The 16,706-nt window shown below is 41.7% G+C and overlaps 1 protein-coding gene across 3 annotated transcripts in view; it reads left to right on the plus strand.

The window, feature by feature from the left end:
* Nucleotides 1-16,706, plus strand: part of INPP5A (inositol polyphosphate-5-phosphatase A) — a 436,884-nt gene that overhangs the window by 155,169 nt on the left and 265,009 nt on the right. For all 3 annotated transcript variants that reach the window (XM_030569985.1, XM_030569984.1, XM_030569986.1), the window contains exon 4: nucleotides 2,298-2,385. In XM_030569985.1, the coding sequence (XP_030425845.1) occupies nucleotides 2,298-2,385 (88 nt within the window). The remainder of the gene's footprint in view (nucleotides 1-2,297; nucleotides 2,386-16,706) is intronic.

A 16,706-nucleotide genomic window follows, 5' to 3' on the forward strand; every position in this document is an offset into this window, starting at 1 on the left:
TCCATGGAAAGTAGTCAAACAGTGCCCTCTGCTGATTTTATTAATCATTAGTTGATTTAGTGAACCTTTTTATTTTAAGTAAAAATAAGATAGCCCTTAAGTTCTTTTATTTATAAAACTGAATTTGTTTGCTGCATATTTGGTGTAGGTTCGGTTCTGTTGTTCTTACTTTTTTATAGTGGGGCCAATTTGATGTTTCAGTGGATTTGAAATAAAAAATATAATTTGGAATATGTCAAGTTTCAGGGGCTAGCCATGTTAGTCTGTATCCACAAAACCAACAAGGAGTCTGGTGGCACCTTTAAAGACTCCTTTTGTGTCTTAAAGTCTTTAAGATGCCACCGAACTCCTTGTTATAATTTGGAATGAGCAACCTTTATATTGTAAATCATCAAAATGCAAAACTGTTACTATGTATTTCCAGGTCTGAGCATTTTCTTCACTCCATCCCCTGCAAAAAATACTTTAATCCTAGGCCAGAGTAGATCCCATGCATCGTTATGGGTTGAAGAATAGAGATCCCATTCTAGGCTATAGGACAAGATTTAAAAAACAAAACAAAAGGGAGGGAGAGATCTTATGGCCCTATCTTAATCTCAGTCATGCTTCAATAGCATGTGTCCTCCTGATTGTCAAGAAGGGCAAGGGGCTATCCACTCCATCACTGTTTGTATGTGATTCCCTCCTTCTGACTACTGTCTGGAGTAAGCAGGAGGGTGGGGTAAGGCTGATTGTTGAATTACCTGGCTCTTGCTTGCTGACACAATGCCCTTTGAAATTTGTCCTAGGCTGGTTGTCATTTAGTCAGTCAAAAGAACATTCCCTGACATAGCTTCCAAAAGTCGTCTCCTGGAAAGCAGGTAGATGGACAAAGTCATGTATGCCACTGCTAATAAATAAGGTTAAGATTTTGTCACAGTTATTTTTAGTAAAAGTCATGGACAGGTTACAGGCAATAAACAAGAATTCACAGAAGCCTGGTCCCCATTGCTGGGGGCTGACAGCCTGAGCCCTGCCACCCTGGGGATGGGGCTAACAGTCCAAGACCTGAAGTCACGGAGGTCATGAAAAATCACAGAATTCTGACCTCCATGGCAGACTCATAGCCTTCCTAATAAATAGGGGGTGTAGTTTCTTCAGCTGTGGTGCTCCCATGGGACAACAATTGCAAAGACTCATTTGCTGGATCCAAGTTCCTCCAACTACTAAAAAGAGGCAGCTTCTTAAAACTTTCATTTTTTTGTTATTCTCAAGCACTCCTGCCTTAAAAACCTCATGCTGGAGCACCTTAACAGCACCACTTTCAAGGCTGCCAGGTTTTGTTCAACTCTGTGTGTGACATTTTTTGACAGAGAGCAAAGAACTGAGAAGATGTTGCGGGGGGGGGGGGGCGAGAATAAAACCTATTCCCTTTGTACCTTAGACACAAAGGAGTTTGGCCAGGTAGAGACAGAAGGGATTGTTGAGTGGGAATTGAACTCTGTTGCAAATCTGCCCAATAGTGTAGCTATCCGTCTGCCAAGTCAGCCAATATCAAAACTGTTTGGCACATCTTCACTTCTCTTTGGGTTTCCCAAGCCTAGAGAGCAGCCTGCCACTGATGTCAGAGCAGCCAGCCTTTGAAGCCAATCATTCTACAGTCATGTGAGCTGGCCAGCAAGATTTACAGACTTTCTTCCAGAGATTGGGAACCTGGAGCTCAGACTTTAAAGCCTGCTGGGCTTGTTCAATTTTTAAGAAACTTTGATATCTTGAAAGTTTTGTGGTTTTTCTCAAGACCTTCAAAAATATAGATGACACTTCGCAATACCATAGTTCTTCAATAGCCTGTGTGGAATATATTGGTTGATCTCAGTCCAGTCCTTAGTAGTCAGGTGGCCACATTACAAAACCATCAGTTGTCAGAAACTGGCTCCCTTGTTGACAGTCTCAGCAGAAAATCCAAAGACTGAATGGACGTGCAGGCTGAAACACCCTTCTTATTGGTGCTCCCTTCATGTTAGAGTTAAGGAGTATTGGCAAAGCAGTCTGAGGAAGATTGAACGGCAGCTGTTTGCACTGTAACTGTTTTGTGGGTAAATAGAGAACTTTAGTCTCTAGGGCTGTCATTGTGACATATATTGTCTACACTTACGTTCACTTAAAATGTCTTTTAAAAATGAGAAATAATATGAACTAGGTCCACGCTTTCTTTGATGGATGTTAGGGACATGTTGAAATATAGTGGATGAGAGTGAAGAGACACAACAGATTTGCATATCCCTTCATACTGACAGTCTTTCATTTATGTCTTTCAGAGAATTGTTATCAAGTGATGCAATGAAAGACTATAACAGAGCCCGGGTTTACCTGGATGAGAACTACAAGTCACAGGAACATTTTACGGTAAATTTCCTTCTTCCATGAGATTAGTTTAATATTCAATTCACTTATGTTTGATCTTGAAACTGTTTTATCCTGACTGATATAAGGATTGGCTTTAGCATCCTCTGTGATGATGGGGATTACATCTTTTCTAAATGTACCGTATGGCGGTAGGAGATGTTCAAATTGATTGTTTAGAAGAATTGTTTAGTATCTGTTAAAATGTTACTAGAATGTCAGAGTTCATGAAAAGTGAGTTTCTGCATTCTTTTGTGCTGGTCATTAGTAGATCATTATACCTCCATTCAAGGAAATGTCACCGGGCTACATTTTGGGATGGTGCCAGACTTGCAGCTTGATAACTGAAAAGAGATTGGCAAACATTGGAAACTTGTTATGGATCTTGAGTTTGATTCATGTGACTGTGAAGGGAAAAATCAGTGTACAAACAAACGTACACTGATATGTGGGTGACATTTATGTAAATGTGAAAATGAAACACGGGCATAGGAAAATTCACCTTTTTATCTATTGCGGAAGAGACCATTTAGTGACAGCCTGAATTTATACAATAAACAAACCACAGCTACCATTTTATTGCCCTCCCAGTACAGCCGTACTCCCAGTAGACTATTCAGCCCCACTGTATCTTCTTCCCTGACTGACCGGACCCCTCCCTTCACACAAGTAGCCTATTTTCATCCATCATAGACCATCCTATATTGACATATTTTTTTTCTACATTGTTTCTCCAGGGTTCCGGTCAAGGTAATCCTTCTCTTTCTTCTCAGGGCCATAGCATTAATCCAAAATGTGTTCTTAAAGCAGATTTTGTTCTGACAGTTTTGCTTTCCCTTGCTGATGCTGCTGGTGTGTTGTGCTCTCCTTTATGCTTCTCTGTCAGCCAGTTGGTCAGTCCACTCTCCTTGTACTCCTCAAAGCAGTCTGATAGCATATTTAATGAGTTTATATAGTCAAGTGACTTACTGCTGACACACACAACTGTCCAGCTATAAGCTTGTTCTTCTCCAATTCTTCATATTGTCAGTCAGTCAGAGGATCCATATACTATGACTTTGTGATGTGACCTGCAGCATTGTAGAGGTTGTTTTAGCTCATGGTTCATCTGCTCTGGTTACCCTGGCTTCTCCACTTGAATCTTCTGCTGCCAACGTGGCTGGCCCATTTGACCATAGCAATAACTATGAGGCATCTTCACGTCTTCTCCCATTTTTCTATGAGTCCTAATTGCAGTGTCCTAGCAAAATCCAAATGGCTGTCAACAAGTTAGCACTATACAATATCAATAAAGCACAGGTTAAATGTATTCAGATCTGGCTAAATGACAGATCTCAAAAAGTAGTTATCAAGTGGGAATTTCTAGAAGAGTTTTTTTTAAAGGCCTGTTCTGGCCTGGCACTATTTAATACTTTTATCAGTGATTAGGAAGTAAATATAAAATCGCTGCTGATAAATATTTGTGGATCACACAAAAAACTGGTGGAATGACAAAATATAAGGACAGGGCAGTCATACAGAGCAATATGGATCTCCTGGTAAGCTGATCTCATTCAAACAAATTGTGCAAATGCAGATTATGCATCTGGGAACAAAGAGTGCAGGCCATACGTATATAATGGGGGGGAGGGAGAATGTATCTTTGAAAGCGGTGACTCTGAAGGATTTAAGGGTTATAGAACATGAACTTGAGCAATGCCATGGCAAATAGGGCTCCTGTGATCCTTGGATATATATAAATGGGAAAGTAGTAGGGCTACAACAGTTGTGGTGTCCACATTTTTTTAAAAGGATGTTGAAAAAATCTGAGAGAGTGCAGAGAAGAGCCACAAAAATGAGTTGAGCGCTGGAAACAATGTGTCACAGTGAGAGATGTTAGGAGCTCAGTCTGTTTACTTTATCAAAAAGATCAAGAGATTACTTGATTATTTCCTTCAGTGAGGGTTATTAACTATTAAAATAACTACACTGCTACCTTGATCTAACGCCACTTGATATAACGCCACCCGATATAACACCAATTTGGATATAACGCAGTAAAGCAGTGCTCCAGTGGAGCAGGGCTGCACACAAGTTCAGTATAACATGATTTCACCTATACCGTAGTAAGATTTTGGGCTCCCAAGGACAGCATTATATGAGGTAGAGGTGTACCAAGGGGCAGTTGTGAATTCTCCATCTCCTGAAGTCTTGAGATCGAATGAATGCTTTTCTGGATGATATTGTTTATTCAAACACAAGTTATTGGGCTTAATGATGGAGTAGCTGAATGAAATTCTGTGGCCTGTGTAACGCAGGATATCAGACTAGATGATCATTATGGTCCTTTCTGGCCTTAAAATCTGATTTCTTGAATAAACTTTAATTTATAGTGGTGGCTTAAGGTTCCTTAGGAACTTAATTCGCATGTGGAACTAGTCATAGTGGAGTGTTGCTTTGCCATGCTCCCTTTCCGCCTTTTTTCCTCTCCCTGCTCTCTTCATGCCTTCTCAATCCCTTTTGTGCCAGGAGCTAAGATATGACTCAAGAGGCGGCACAGGGGATGGAGTCACCTCTGCCAGCTTTACTTACATGGGAATTTCCCAGTGCAAATATCCAACAACTTTAAGTTCATTTTGCATCACTTAAGTGTAAATGGCAGAAAGTGACTTGGTGGATAAGAGAAATCAGTCTAAAATTCTAAGTGGAAAAATTCTGAAGTGCAACCCTATGTAACTATGATGTGGATTTTATATGGATATGACCTGTGCTTGTGATGTTAGTTTTAGACAAAGGATTAGGGAAGAATTTGTGTGATTACTTTCTTTTGTATGTAGTCTTGAGACTAAACCAAGTAACAAAAAACAAAAACCAAAAGTCCCCTTACTATTCCCTGTCCCCACTACACAACAACCTAAAAACCCAGAAAAGTGAGAGAGAGAGAGAGAGAGAGAGAGAGAGAGAGAGAGAGAGATTGATTCACCTTCATCGTAGGCTTTTTTTATCTTGTCACTTGTTATAGACGCTGGCACTTTGTATCAAGGAATCTTGTACATAATTTCAAAGACTACTATCACAAATTTAAGATACATTTTTAATAATCATGATTTTGACTAATAAGAGTCTTGAGTCCTGAGCTTTTAGTCTTTGAATTCACGCACTGTCTGCACTAGATAGATTTTCAAAAGGGATTTTAACTACTAAGTCGTGACCATTTAGGGTAAAGTTTTATTCTTATCTTCAGTGTGGCTTGGTACTTCCAGGATGTTATCCATCTCCCCAGTTCCTCATTAGTTTTGTTTCTGATTGCAAAGGTCTTTAACTTGGGTGGTTTTTTTCCATTCCTTCTAAGGCATGGAGTTGGCAACAAACGTAATCCCTAATAATTGTGCGTGTGTGTGTATAAATATACTTATATATCTCTATATGGTTATATATATATAGAGAGAGAGAGAGAGAGAGAACTTTTTCTTTTTAAAAAGTAAAAGTTCATCATATATGTTGTTGTGAAAATTCTATTTTCTTAGAACTACAAAAGCCCAAGTATTCACAATGTTGCTAACTTATACCTCTGTTATTATAATATCCCTTTTTCCTTCAGTTTTGACAGAGTAGCCTATATGGGGCTTTCCTTGCTTGGGTTTTTGCAGAGCTAATTCTGATTTTGTTGCCCACAATTACACAGTGGCTGCTTAGGAGCGCTGACTTAAGGCATTGACGAAACACCTTTGGGTAACATGGATCCTCAAATACAGCTCCCTCTTTGCTAGTATAAGGAATGTGGCTTTACTTAGAGGATATGGATATATTTCTTCAATACTGTTTGGAAAGTATAGTGCACTGACAGTGATATTCAAGGAGCTTTTGTGGAGTTCCTGATAGAATTCTACAATAATTCTACTGTATGGTAAACAATCAAAATAGCCCATCTCAAACCCAAACAATCTAAGACTAGTGATTGTGCCATCTGCAATTGTGTACCAGGTATGGTGAGGTTTTTGGTTTAAAGACACTTCCCTGCAGTAGCTGTCAGTACCCAGCTTGTGAATTCAGATAAAAACTTAATACATTTAAAAATAACTCTCTACAGCTGCAGGGCCACTGTTTAGCCTGAAGGAATTTGATGAATACCTCTACTGCTTCTGCAGCTGACAACTGGACTCTTAGCTCCTATTGGCTTTTGCAGCAAGCATCCTTCGGAATATGAAAAAGGTCAAAGGTGAGAGATAGCATTTGGCAATGGTCACTTGTCTAGATGCAGGGAATTACTGTGCAGCTTTTCAAACCCTGCTAGGATAGAGCCTATAGCTAAAATTTCCTCACACAACACTACTAAAAAAAAATCAGCCCTATCAGATTTCAAAATGAACAGTTATATAAAATTTAAAAATGACGTGAAGATTAATTTCTTGGCACAAGGTAGGACAGCAGCTACTACACTAGGGCTCATGCTTGTCAGCTTTGGGAATATGACAGTGTTAGAGTTAAGAGCTCCCAGCAGTTATGAATGAAGTTTGTGGGTGACAACCATTGAAAGAGTAAAGGTTGTTCCCAGAAGTTTCACTAACTGAACAGTCTGCATCAATATTAGTTCAGTTGTGACTGGAAACAAGGTGGGCAAACTGGTTTGGATAAAAACTGACTCTCACCTTAGCCTACAATCCTAACTCAGGATTTACTGGTAGTTTCAAAATACCAGTAATTTTTTTAAAATTCTCCTCTTAGTAAATCTTTCATTACACAATTATACAACTGTAGACAGTTTTACATATCCTTTGGCAAATACTACACAATACAATCCAGACATCAGTCCCAGTCTCTACTAGGAGAGTTTGTATAAGGTCTTTATAGGGAGGGTGATGAATGGAGGCTGAGAAAAGGTCACAGGCAAGGCCATAAAAATACTTATAAATAAATAAGGTGAATCTTGAATTTTTTATTGAATTTCTCAAGTTCTTAATGTTTAAATTCTCTGCTATAACTTTAACTGCAATCCATGTGGGGTTTTTTGTTGTTTGTTTGTTTGTTTTTTCTATTAGATCAATAAATTATCAGTCTTCACTCTACACAGATGTTTTGCAGATTGGAAAAAAAAGTAAAGGTTTTAAAGGGATCTCTTTATTGGTATTAGATGAGAGAGAAGCAACACTGAGGGACCAGGTTTTCCCTCAACAATTATCTTATTAGTAATAATGGGACGATTCCATTTTTATGTTGGTTGACTAAATACCAACTAGTAGCCATCACTATTCAATCAGTTCTGACTTGAAATGCCTTAGATCATGGCAACCTGAGTGACTTCAGTGTATGTATGTACATTAGGGTAGAATTTGGCCCATAATGTCCTTGAGACTGTGCAAGACTACAAATAATGGAGACACTTGACATGTTTAGTGTACACCAGGCTAATTACTGGTCCATTAAAGTGTAGCACGTGTAGGTGTTTGCATATGTTCTTGGCATGCAAGCGAATTGGTAGTTGATGAAACAAGGCCCTGGGATTTCTTTTCAGTTTTAACCAGGCAACTCCTTAATTGCTGTGACCTTTGCTGTCTTTGCTCGGCACAAGCAAGGCTACTATGCATAAGTAAAGTAGGAAATGATAGTTGTAGGGCACACCCATGCCTCTCCCATCCCTTTCCTGCTCCCACATAGAATTTGAAAATTTGTACCATGGTAGCCACAAAATGCTGAACCATATTCCTAGTATGTACAGGAAAGTTCAGTACAAACCATCAGTCTAGCAACACACTCCTTGTCAAAGGTCAGAGGAATGTGGGCAAAGAGTCTGCAGCCACAAATTCAGAATGTAAGCCTCCTGGGTGGCTGCACTAAAGGCTAGTTTACCTCATTGAACTATATTAAGTTTCCTCTGATTTGAGGCTTTTTTATTTCTTAATACGTATGTTAGAAAATATTTTTTTACTAAAAACCAACAGACAGACAAAACTCTCCAGAAACCCTAAATACAGAAACCATTTGAACATGAGTATTTTTAATATTGTGGGAGGGATTTGGGAAGGTGTTTTTTTTTTTCCCTCTCCTATTCCCCCCCCCCAGTGGGCTAACCCCTACAAAGTCCTGACAGTCTCCCCCATTAAGAGTAGAACACAAAAGACCTCACAGGGCCTTAAATTTGTGAGAGTATATTTTGAGAGGTTGTATATGTCTGAGGGTTGTAGCTGTATTCTGGAAGAGGCTTCACATTGGGGTGGGGATTTACTGTTGAGTACAGATTTATTTTTAAAAGGCATAATTTTAATAGATAATACAGGGTTCTCGAGCACTTAACTGTTTATTATTGGTTAACTGTGCAATAAATCAAACACTGTTGGTGTGTATATTTGTGTATTGAAGATTCATCTTGTCCCTGTTAAGAGTTGATTGAGTTTTAATTGGTCCGTTAAAGTGCTGGTTTTACCTTTAAAAACAAACAACCCTCACCCCCACCACAGTTTTCACAGTGGAGAAAAGTAAACGACGGTGGTGTCCTCCAGTGATCTGTACTGGTACCAGTGCTGTTTAACATATTGATAAATGATCTGGAAAATGGGTTTAACAATGAGGTAGCTAAGCTTCCAGGTGATACAAAATTATTTAAGATAGTTAAGTCCAAAGCTGACTGTGAATTGTTACTAAGGAATCTTACAAAACTAAGTGTGCGACAATGCACGTTGGAGAACATAATCCCAACTATACATACAAAATGATGGAGTCTAAATTAGCTGTTACCACTCGAGAAAGAGATCGTGGAGTCATTGTGGATTGTTCTCTGAAAACATCTGCTCAGTGTGCAGTGGGAGTCAAAAAAGCTAACAATGTTAGGAAACATTAGGAAAGGAATAGGTAATTATACACAGAATAACATAATGCCACTAAACCACTCTATGGGCTACCCACACCATGAATATTGTGTGCAGTGCTGGTAGCCCTATCTAAAAAGAGATATTTTACTCCTGGGGCCATTGTGTGCCAAAATAAATTAAAAATTATGCACACCATTTTCTCAAATTCTACAAATTTTATTTGTCAAGATAACACTACATAATCACACCAGTTTCAATTATTTTGGTAATTTATTTCAAAATACCTATCAGCAAGTATGTCTGTAACAATGGAGAAAGACATAAAATTTTCCCCAAGAGTAGAGTTAAAGAAACCCCTATGACAACCCAGTTCCTGTTTCTCTGCTCCCCTCCCTCCCCCCAGAGCCCAGCCATGCATCCCCAGCCAATACAGGTGAACCCCCTTCCCCCCAGAGCCCAGCTGGAGGGTTCCCTGGCCCAGATACCCTTCCTGTCCCCCAGAGCCAAGCCGCGGCCCTCCCTTGCCCAAATACTTGCACCTCTCTCCCTCAGATCCCATCTGGGGCCCTCCTGGCCCAGACACCTACCACCTTCACCTCCCAGAGCCAAGGGATCCAGAGAGAGAAACAGCCTGATGCTTGGTCCCAGGCTTGCATAGAGTTTGCTGCCCGCCGCCCTCTCCTTCCCTCAGAGGATGCTGGAAACTGCAGTTGCCAGGAACCCTCTTGCTCCTTCTCCCTCCCCTGCCCAAAGCAGTGTCTTCTGTGTGCGAGCTGGGCTATGCCGGGTTCAGTGGCTCATAGTGGCAGCTAGCAGCACTGCAGCCCATTTCTGTGGGGGAGAGGAAATTCTGCCTACACACAACGTTAATTTCTGCAAAATTCTGCATTGCGCAGTGGCACAGAAATCCCTCAGGAATAATAATATATTAGAATTGGAAAAAGTACATGGAAGGGCAACAAAAATGATTAGGGGTATGGAACAGTTTCCATATGAGGGGAGATTAAAATAATAGGACTGTTGAGCTTAGAAAGGAGATGACCAACGGGGGATATGATAGTGGTCTGTAAAATCATGAATAGTGTGGAGAAAATGAATAAGAAAGGATGTCCTCTTCACATAATACAAGAACCAGGGGTCACCCCAAAAAATTAATAGGCAGCAGGTTTAAAACAAACAAACATAAGGAAGTATTTCTTCACACAATGCACAGTCAACCTGTGGAACTCGTTGGCCAGTGGATGTTATGAAGTCCAAAAGTATAACTTGGTTCAAAAAAGAACTAGATAAGTTTCATGGAGGATAGGTCCATCAATGACTATTAGCCAAGATGGTCAGGGATGCAACCCTATGCTCTGAGTGTCCCTAAACTTCTGACTGCCAGAAGCTGGGGCTGGACGAAAGGGGATGAATCACTTGATAAATTACCATGTTCATTCCCTCTGAAGCATCTCGCACCGGCCACTGTCGGAAGACAGGAGGATAGTGGACTATATGGACCATCTGTCTGATCCAATACGGTCATTCTAATGTTCTTATGTTAATATTTTTTGGAAACTGTAATTGAAACAAAACTGATTTTTTTTTTAAAACATAAAAAGAGCAGATTAGCTTTTTCAAGGTGAATATATTGAAAAGAATAATACTTTATATATAGCCCCTTTCAGGTTGATGGGGATGACTTTCTAATAACAGCAGGGCCGGCACTACCATTTAGGCAGCCTAGGCAATCACCTAAGGCGCTAGAATAAATGGTGGGCGCCATTTTGCCAGAGGGGGCGGCAGGCGGCTCCGGTGGAGCTGCAGCAGTGGTGCCTACGGAGGGTCCGCTGGTCCGCGGCTCCGGTGGAGCTGCCGCAGTCGTGCCTGTGGACGGTTGGCTGCTCGCGTGGCTCCGGTGGACCTCCCGCAGGCACGACTACGGCAGCTCCACTGGAGCCGCGGAGCACTGGACCCTCCGCAGGCACCACTGCGGCAGCTCCACCGGAGCCGCGGGACCAGTGCGCGGGGTGGCGAAATTCCTGTCCGCCTAGGGCGCTCAAACCCCTAGCGCCGGTCCTGAATAACAGTGAAAGATGCCCCAAAGTATCCAGGAATGCAATCTTTTAAAATGGGAGGTTTGCCTAATAGGGTTGGGTTCTTAAACAATTTTCACTGTATTTCCACTTTACAGATGAGTAAACTGAGCCTAAAGTTTGTGACTTGGCCCGAGGCCATCAGCAAATCAGTGGCAGAGTCAGGAGGCAAGTCAAGGTCTCCAGACTACCAGGTCACTGGACAACACTAAAGAAGGAAGGATTGTCCAGTGGTTAGTTAACCTGCTAGTCTGTGATTTGGGAGAGCAGGTTCAAGTTCCACCACAGATTTCCTGTGTGACCAGTAGGTAGGTAGTGCATTTCAGTGCCCCAATACAAACAGAAAACAGTATTGAAAATATATTGTCAGCTATTTCTCACCTGCCCTCCATGCCCGTCAATTATTTTAGATGTAAAATCTCAAAATTTGAAATGGGCTATAAAGCACTAGGTATCCTTGGAGGGGGAAAATGAGAGCGTGAGAGGGCTGTTCCACCCTAACGGTGATCCACATAAGTACACTGAGCTAATGTTAACGTTTAACAAGAGGATTACAATGGCAAGTAAGTGTTCTAAAAATAAAGACGGGTAACATTTATTTAATAAAATGCGTTATTTTATCTTAAAATTATGTTCTCATTACTAAGAGAATTGTAAAGTTAATTTTTGTTAGATTAATGATATTTGAGTAATATTTTCAGTTGAGTCTGTTTCAAATAATTGGCCATTAATTGAAAAAGGAAATTGAATTGAATTTATCTTGTACATAAATCCTGTCAGAGTTATTAATGGGTCTCAGAAAATATCAGCCTATTCCCAGAAATGAATGGAGCGCACTGATTCTTCTGAGCTGATTAGCTGTGGCAGTTTGGAGTTTTGTTAAATAAAAAAGATGATTTAGGAAGAGAGACATAATTGAATTTAATGCAGAGGGAATTCAAATGCCTGATTAGTTCTGAGAGACCATTTTTTCTATTAAGCAGTTTCATCAGTAATTTTTATTTTTACAAAAAATGCAGATTTTCACCAGGAGGTGGAGCTAAAGTATTAGCTTGTATTGTAAATGGGTATCTCGATACTGGGAAAATCTGTGATTTAACTTGTTCGTTCAGTAAGCGTGTAATAAATACAATGTTGCTGCTGTGAGTATTTTTCAAAAACATATATTTAAACAGAAAAAGAGAGTGAATTCTACTCACAGATATGAGTGACATGAATACAAAATTTCCTTGGTTACAGGAAGAGGCCCAGAAGACATTTTTTGGAAATCTTATCATCCAATCTAAAGTTTGTAATGTACATAATCTGACCCTTTTGTTTCATAAGGAGCTGCTTGCATTGTTTCTGTAACTATGCTGTACATTTAACTGTAGTCTATGTTGAATAGTCTGGTGACTGTAAATAAAAATACTTCCCTGAGACTTGAATACAAATCACTTTATTTCAGGTCTCGACTGGCAAGAGTAGACCCCGACTCCGATTTCCCTTTCTTCTGATAGAAGGATCTGTTATGGGGACAAAATGAAGAGTCTCACAGTTCCCTCTCACTGTCTCTGTGGGCTTGTCTATATGGTGCCATAGCTCGCACGAGTTGGGGTGTAAATTCAAATATGCATCAGTATGTTGCACACTAACTGGCTGATGTGGGCCCTGCTGGCACTCAGTATAAGTTTTCTAACGCACTGTAATATAGTCTCATTTCAAACAGGACAATATTAACACCACTAGAGAACTTATGGAGTGTGCCAGCAGGGTCCACACACACCAGGTCCACATGGGCCAGTTTGTGAACAGCATGCCAGGTGCACATTAGAATTTACAGCTCGGCTGGTGTGGACTAAGGCACTCCGTAGACAAGTCCTGTGACTCAGGAGTCACCAGCTAAATAGCAGGACCCAGTATCCTCTTAGCTGTGTCCCATTCTTCGGATTTTCTGGTACTTGTACCCAGAGAGCCTCAGCATTTATGAAATCCCAGGATTATTTCAGTCTTTCTTGCACTGACACTTAAGCAGGACAGTTTGGGGTACAAGTATTGGGGTTGCCCTAAAAGGCAGACATTTTAGAAAGTGGCAGCATTGAGTCCAACAAAAATTGAGTGGGTCACCAAAGACCTATGGAATCAGGGGGTGGGGGGGTTGTGTGGGAGGAGACTTGAGAAGGTTGTATCACAGAGTAGGATAGAGCACAAAGAACTTTATAAGAGGCAAGAGAGAGTTTGTAGTCTCAAGAGACTGGTTTTAGATAAGACTATTTAGTATCTGACTTGGGTTTCCAAGTCTTCTGAGGCTCACCTGTAATTTCAGGCAAGATTTAAGTGGTGTTTGCACTTTAATGTATGGGTGTGAAAGGTGGAAATCCACCAATGATATGGACAGACGTTTAAATGCGTTTGAAAGAAAATGCCTCAAGAAAATACCCAGAATTATATGGAATTAATTCATTTATAACAAATGTCAAGATTTGTCAGAGAGTTCAGCAATTTTTTATCTCCAAAATTTTCCAGAAAAGAAGATGGAAATATCTGGGACATGGGTTAAGAATGAAGCCAGCTCACCATTGGGCAGCTGGAAGAACACACACAAGGGATTAATCAAAATAATCCCTCCATCAGATACTAGTTATGGGACTTAACAATATAGAGAAGTGCAAAGAGCGGGTGAGGTAGACAAAGATGGCAGAACATGGGGCCCTAGATGTCACAGAAAAGATTCATTTTTCATTGTTCTACTGTGATAGTTGGGAAAATTTTCTGTAGCTCAATCAGGTAAAATCTGGGGAAGATCAGAGATTTTAAAACTACACTCTAGAGTGCACCAGATAATGTCTGAAAAAGGCAGGTAGTAATGGGAGAAAGCAAAGCTCTATAAACAATAAAAAGCATGTGATCTTGTTTAAAATGTTTACAGCCAAAATAATGGTATCAAAGAGTAAGAAATTTTAATTGTATTAATCTTTAGGGAACTGGATAATTCTAAGGCTGTATTAAGGACTGGTCAGTTTCTGAGCATGGGATCCAGATCCCTGTGGGGTTTTGTGGCAGGAAGGGGAATGTCTGGTTCTAGGAGACAGAGCCAGGTTAGGACTCTCGTCTAAAGTGAGCCCCAAATTGCCCTATCTTCCCACTACTGGGAACCCTCGTTTTTCTTTCTGCCCTTGTCACTCTGAACCACTTACATCCATTTCCTGTTTCAGCCATGGACTGAGGCCCACCACTGCACCACTTACAGCTGTTCTTCCAGGAAAGGGCTGGTCCACACTAGGGAGGGGAAATCGATCTTAGATACGCAACTTCAGCTACGTGAATAACGTAGCTGAAGTCGAATATCTAAGATCAGATTACTCACCCGTCCAGACGGCGTGGGATCGATGTTTGCGGCTCTCCGTGTCGATTCCGGAACTCCGTTCGGGTTGATGGAGTTCCGGAATCGATATAAGCACGCTCGGGGATCGATATATCGCGTCTAGATTAGACGCGATATATCGATCCCCGAGAAATCGATTTTAACCCGCCGATACGGCGGATAGTCTGGACGTACCCAAAGATTCATTGGGCCTGGTGTTGGGCCTTCCAGGCTTGCCAGGAACAGTGAGATGCTCTGGCACAGACCAGAGCAGCTCTGTGCAGCAAGATGTGCTGGTGGAGAAGACATGGCCCCTTTCTGTGTGAGGCTGAGGACTGGAATCCCCCCCAGTCAGTGGGTTGGGATGGTACAAGAAATCTCGTTTGAGACAAAAGAGACTCTTGCTTGTAGAGGGTTGTGGGGTTACTGTAAAGGAATAAGTGTGACGTTTGCATGTGGAAGGAGGCATATGGGAAAGAGATGGAAACCGAGTTAGTTTTGCTTTTGTCTCTCGACCTTAGAACACTAAGGAAGAGTACAGTCATCCTTAAAATTCTACGGATTAGGACAACATTGTTTGGTAGTGGTGATGTTTGGTTGGTGGGTAATATTTGCTCACTCAGCTGAGGTTTACAACCTATGTCTGCTCAGATTTCACTGACTATTTCTGGTTGCTTAAGAGGTGCAACTTTTTCTGTCTGATGTGAGCTTCCCAATTACATTTTTTCACTTCCAAATTATATTACTGGAATGCATTCTATATGGGCTGATTGGAAGGCCAGTCGGACGCTTCAGCCAGAGCCAAACTCAGCTGCTAGCTTACTTAGGCCGTGGCTACACTCGAAACTCCAAAGCACTGCCATGGGAGCGCTCCCATGGCAGCACTTTGAAGTGTGAGTGTGGTCGCGCCGGCGCTGGGAAAGAGCTCTCCCAGCGCTGCACGTACTCCACCTCCACGAGGGGATTAGGTTACAGCGCTAGGAGCCACGCTCCCAGCGCTAGGGCACTGTTTACACTGGCGCTTTGCAGCGCTGTAACTTGCTGAGCTCAGGGGAGTGTTTTTTCACACCCCTGAGCAAGAAAGTTGCTGCGCTGTAAAGCCCCAGTGTAGCCATAGCCTTAGAAATGCTAGATCTTCTTTTTTGATTCCCATCTGTTAGCTCAACGATGCTGATGGGGCCAAATGAAATCACTTCCATTCCTTATTCGATTTATATGGTCTAATATTTGCCAAGTGTTTGACCACCTCTTCTTGACGATGCCCTTCATGAGTGTTTGCTGCCAATAGCTATCCTCACTAGGTTTAGTATGCCAGCTGAGGTAGGGTCCCGGGGTATGGTACACCCGGTGGAGCACACACAGCTATTTGGAGTCACCAGTGAGAACTGAGTGAGTTGCCAGGACTAGCTGCAAGCCAACTGCCTTTCACGGGTGTGGCTGTCTACTTCATGCACCCCAAAGTGCCAGTTAAGTGAAGCATTTTTCAATAGACTGCACTAGCATCCACTTCATGTCCAGTTTCAGACTGTTGGCTAAGATCTGCATTATGAGTCTATCATAGGTGCCACGCATATGGAAGATTTTTCTTTTTCTGTTAGTCTCCAGAAATAAAAATTATTGTATGTAAAAGTAATGCAGTAACTCCTCACTTAAAGTCATCCCGGTTAATGGTGTTTTGTTATGTTGCTGATCAATTAGGGAACATGCTTGTTTAAAGTTGTGCAATGCTTCCTTCTAACGTCATTTGGCAGCTGCCTGCTTTATCCACTGCTCACAGAAAGAGCAACTCATTGGAGTTAGCTGGCAGGGGCTTGGAACCAGGGTGGACCGGCAGCCCCTCTATTAGCTCCCTGCTCCCCTAAGTTCCCTGTGCAGCAACTGCCCAGCAGGCTATCGATTTCCAGCAGTTCAGCTGTCCCTCCCCACACTGCCATGTGCTGCTCCTGCCCTCTGCCTTGGAGCTGCTCCCCAAGACTGCTGCTTGCTGTGCAAGGGGGAGGGGAAAAGTCTAATGTCAGGGTGTCGCCCTTCCCCCTGCTTCTGCACCCAGCTTACCTCATCTTCCATAGAGCAGGGGGGACACAAGACAGGGCTCAGAATGGAGGGAGCTTGCTGGCAGCA

Source organism: Gopherus evgoodei, chromosome 7 (assembly GCF_007399415.2).
Source record: "Gopherus evgoodei ecotype Sinaloan lineage chromosome 7, rGopEvg1_v1.p, whole genome shotgun sequence".
Lineage (NCBI taxonomy): Eukaryota > Metazoa > Chordata > Testudines > Testudinidae > Gopherus > Gopherus evgoodei.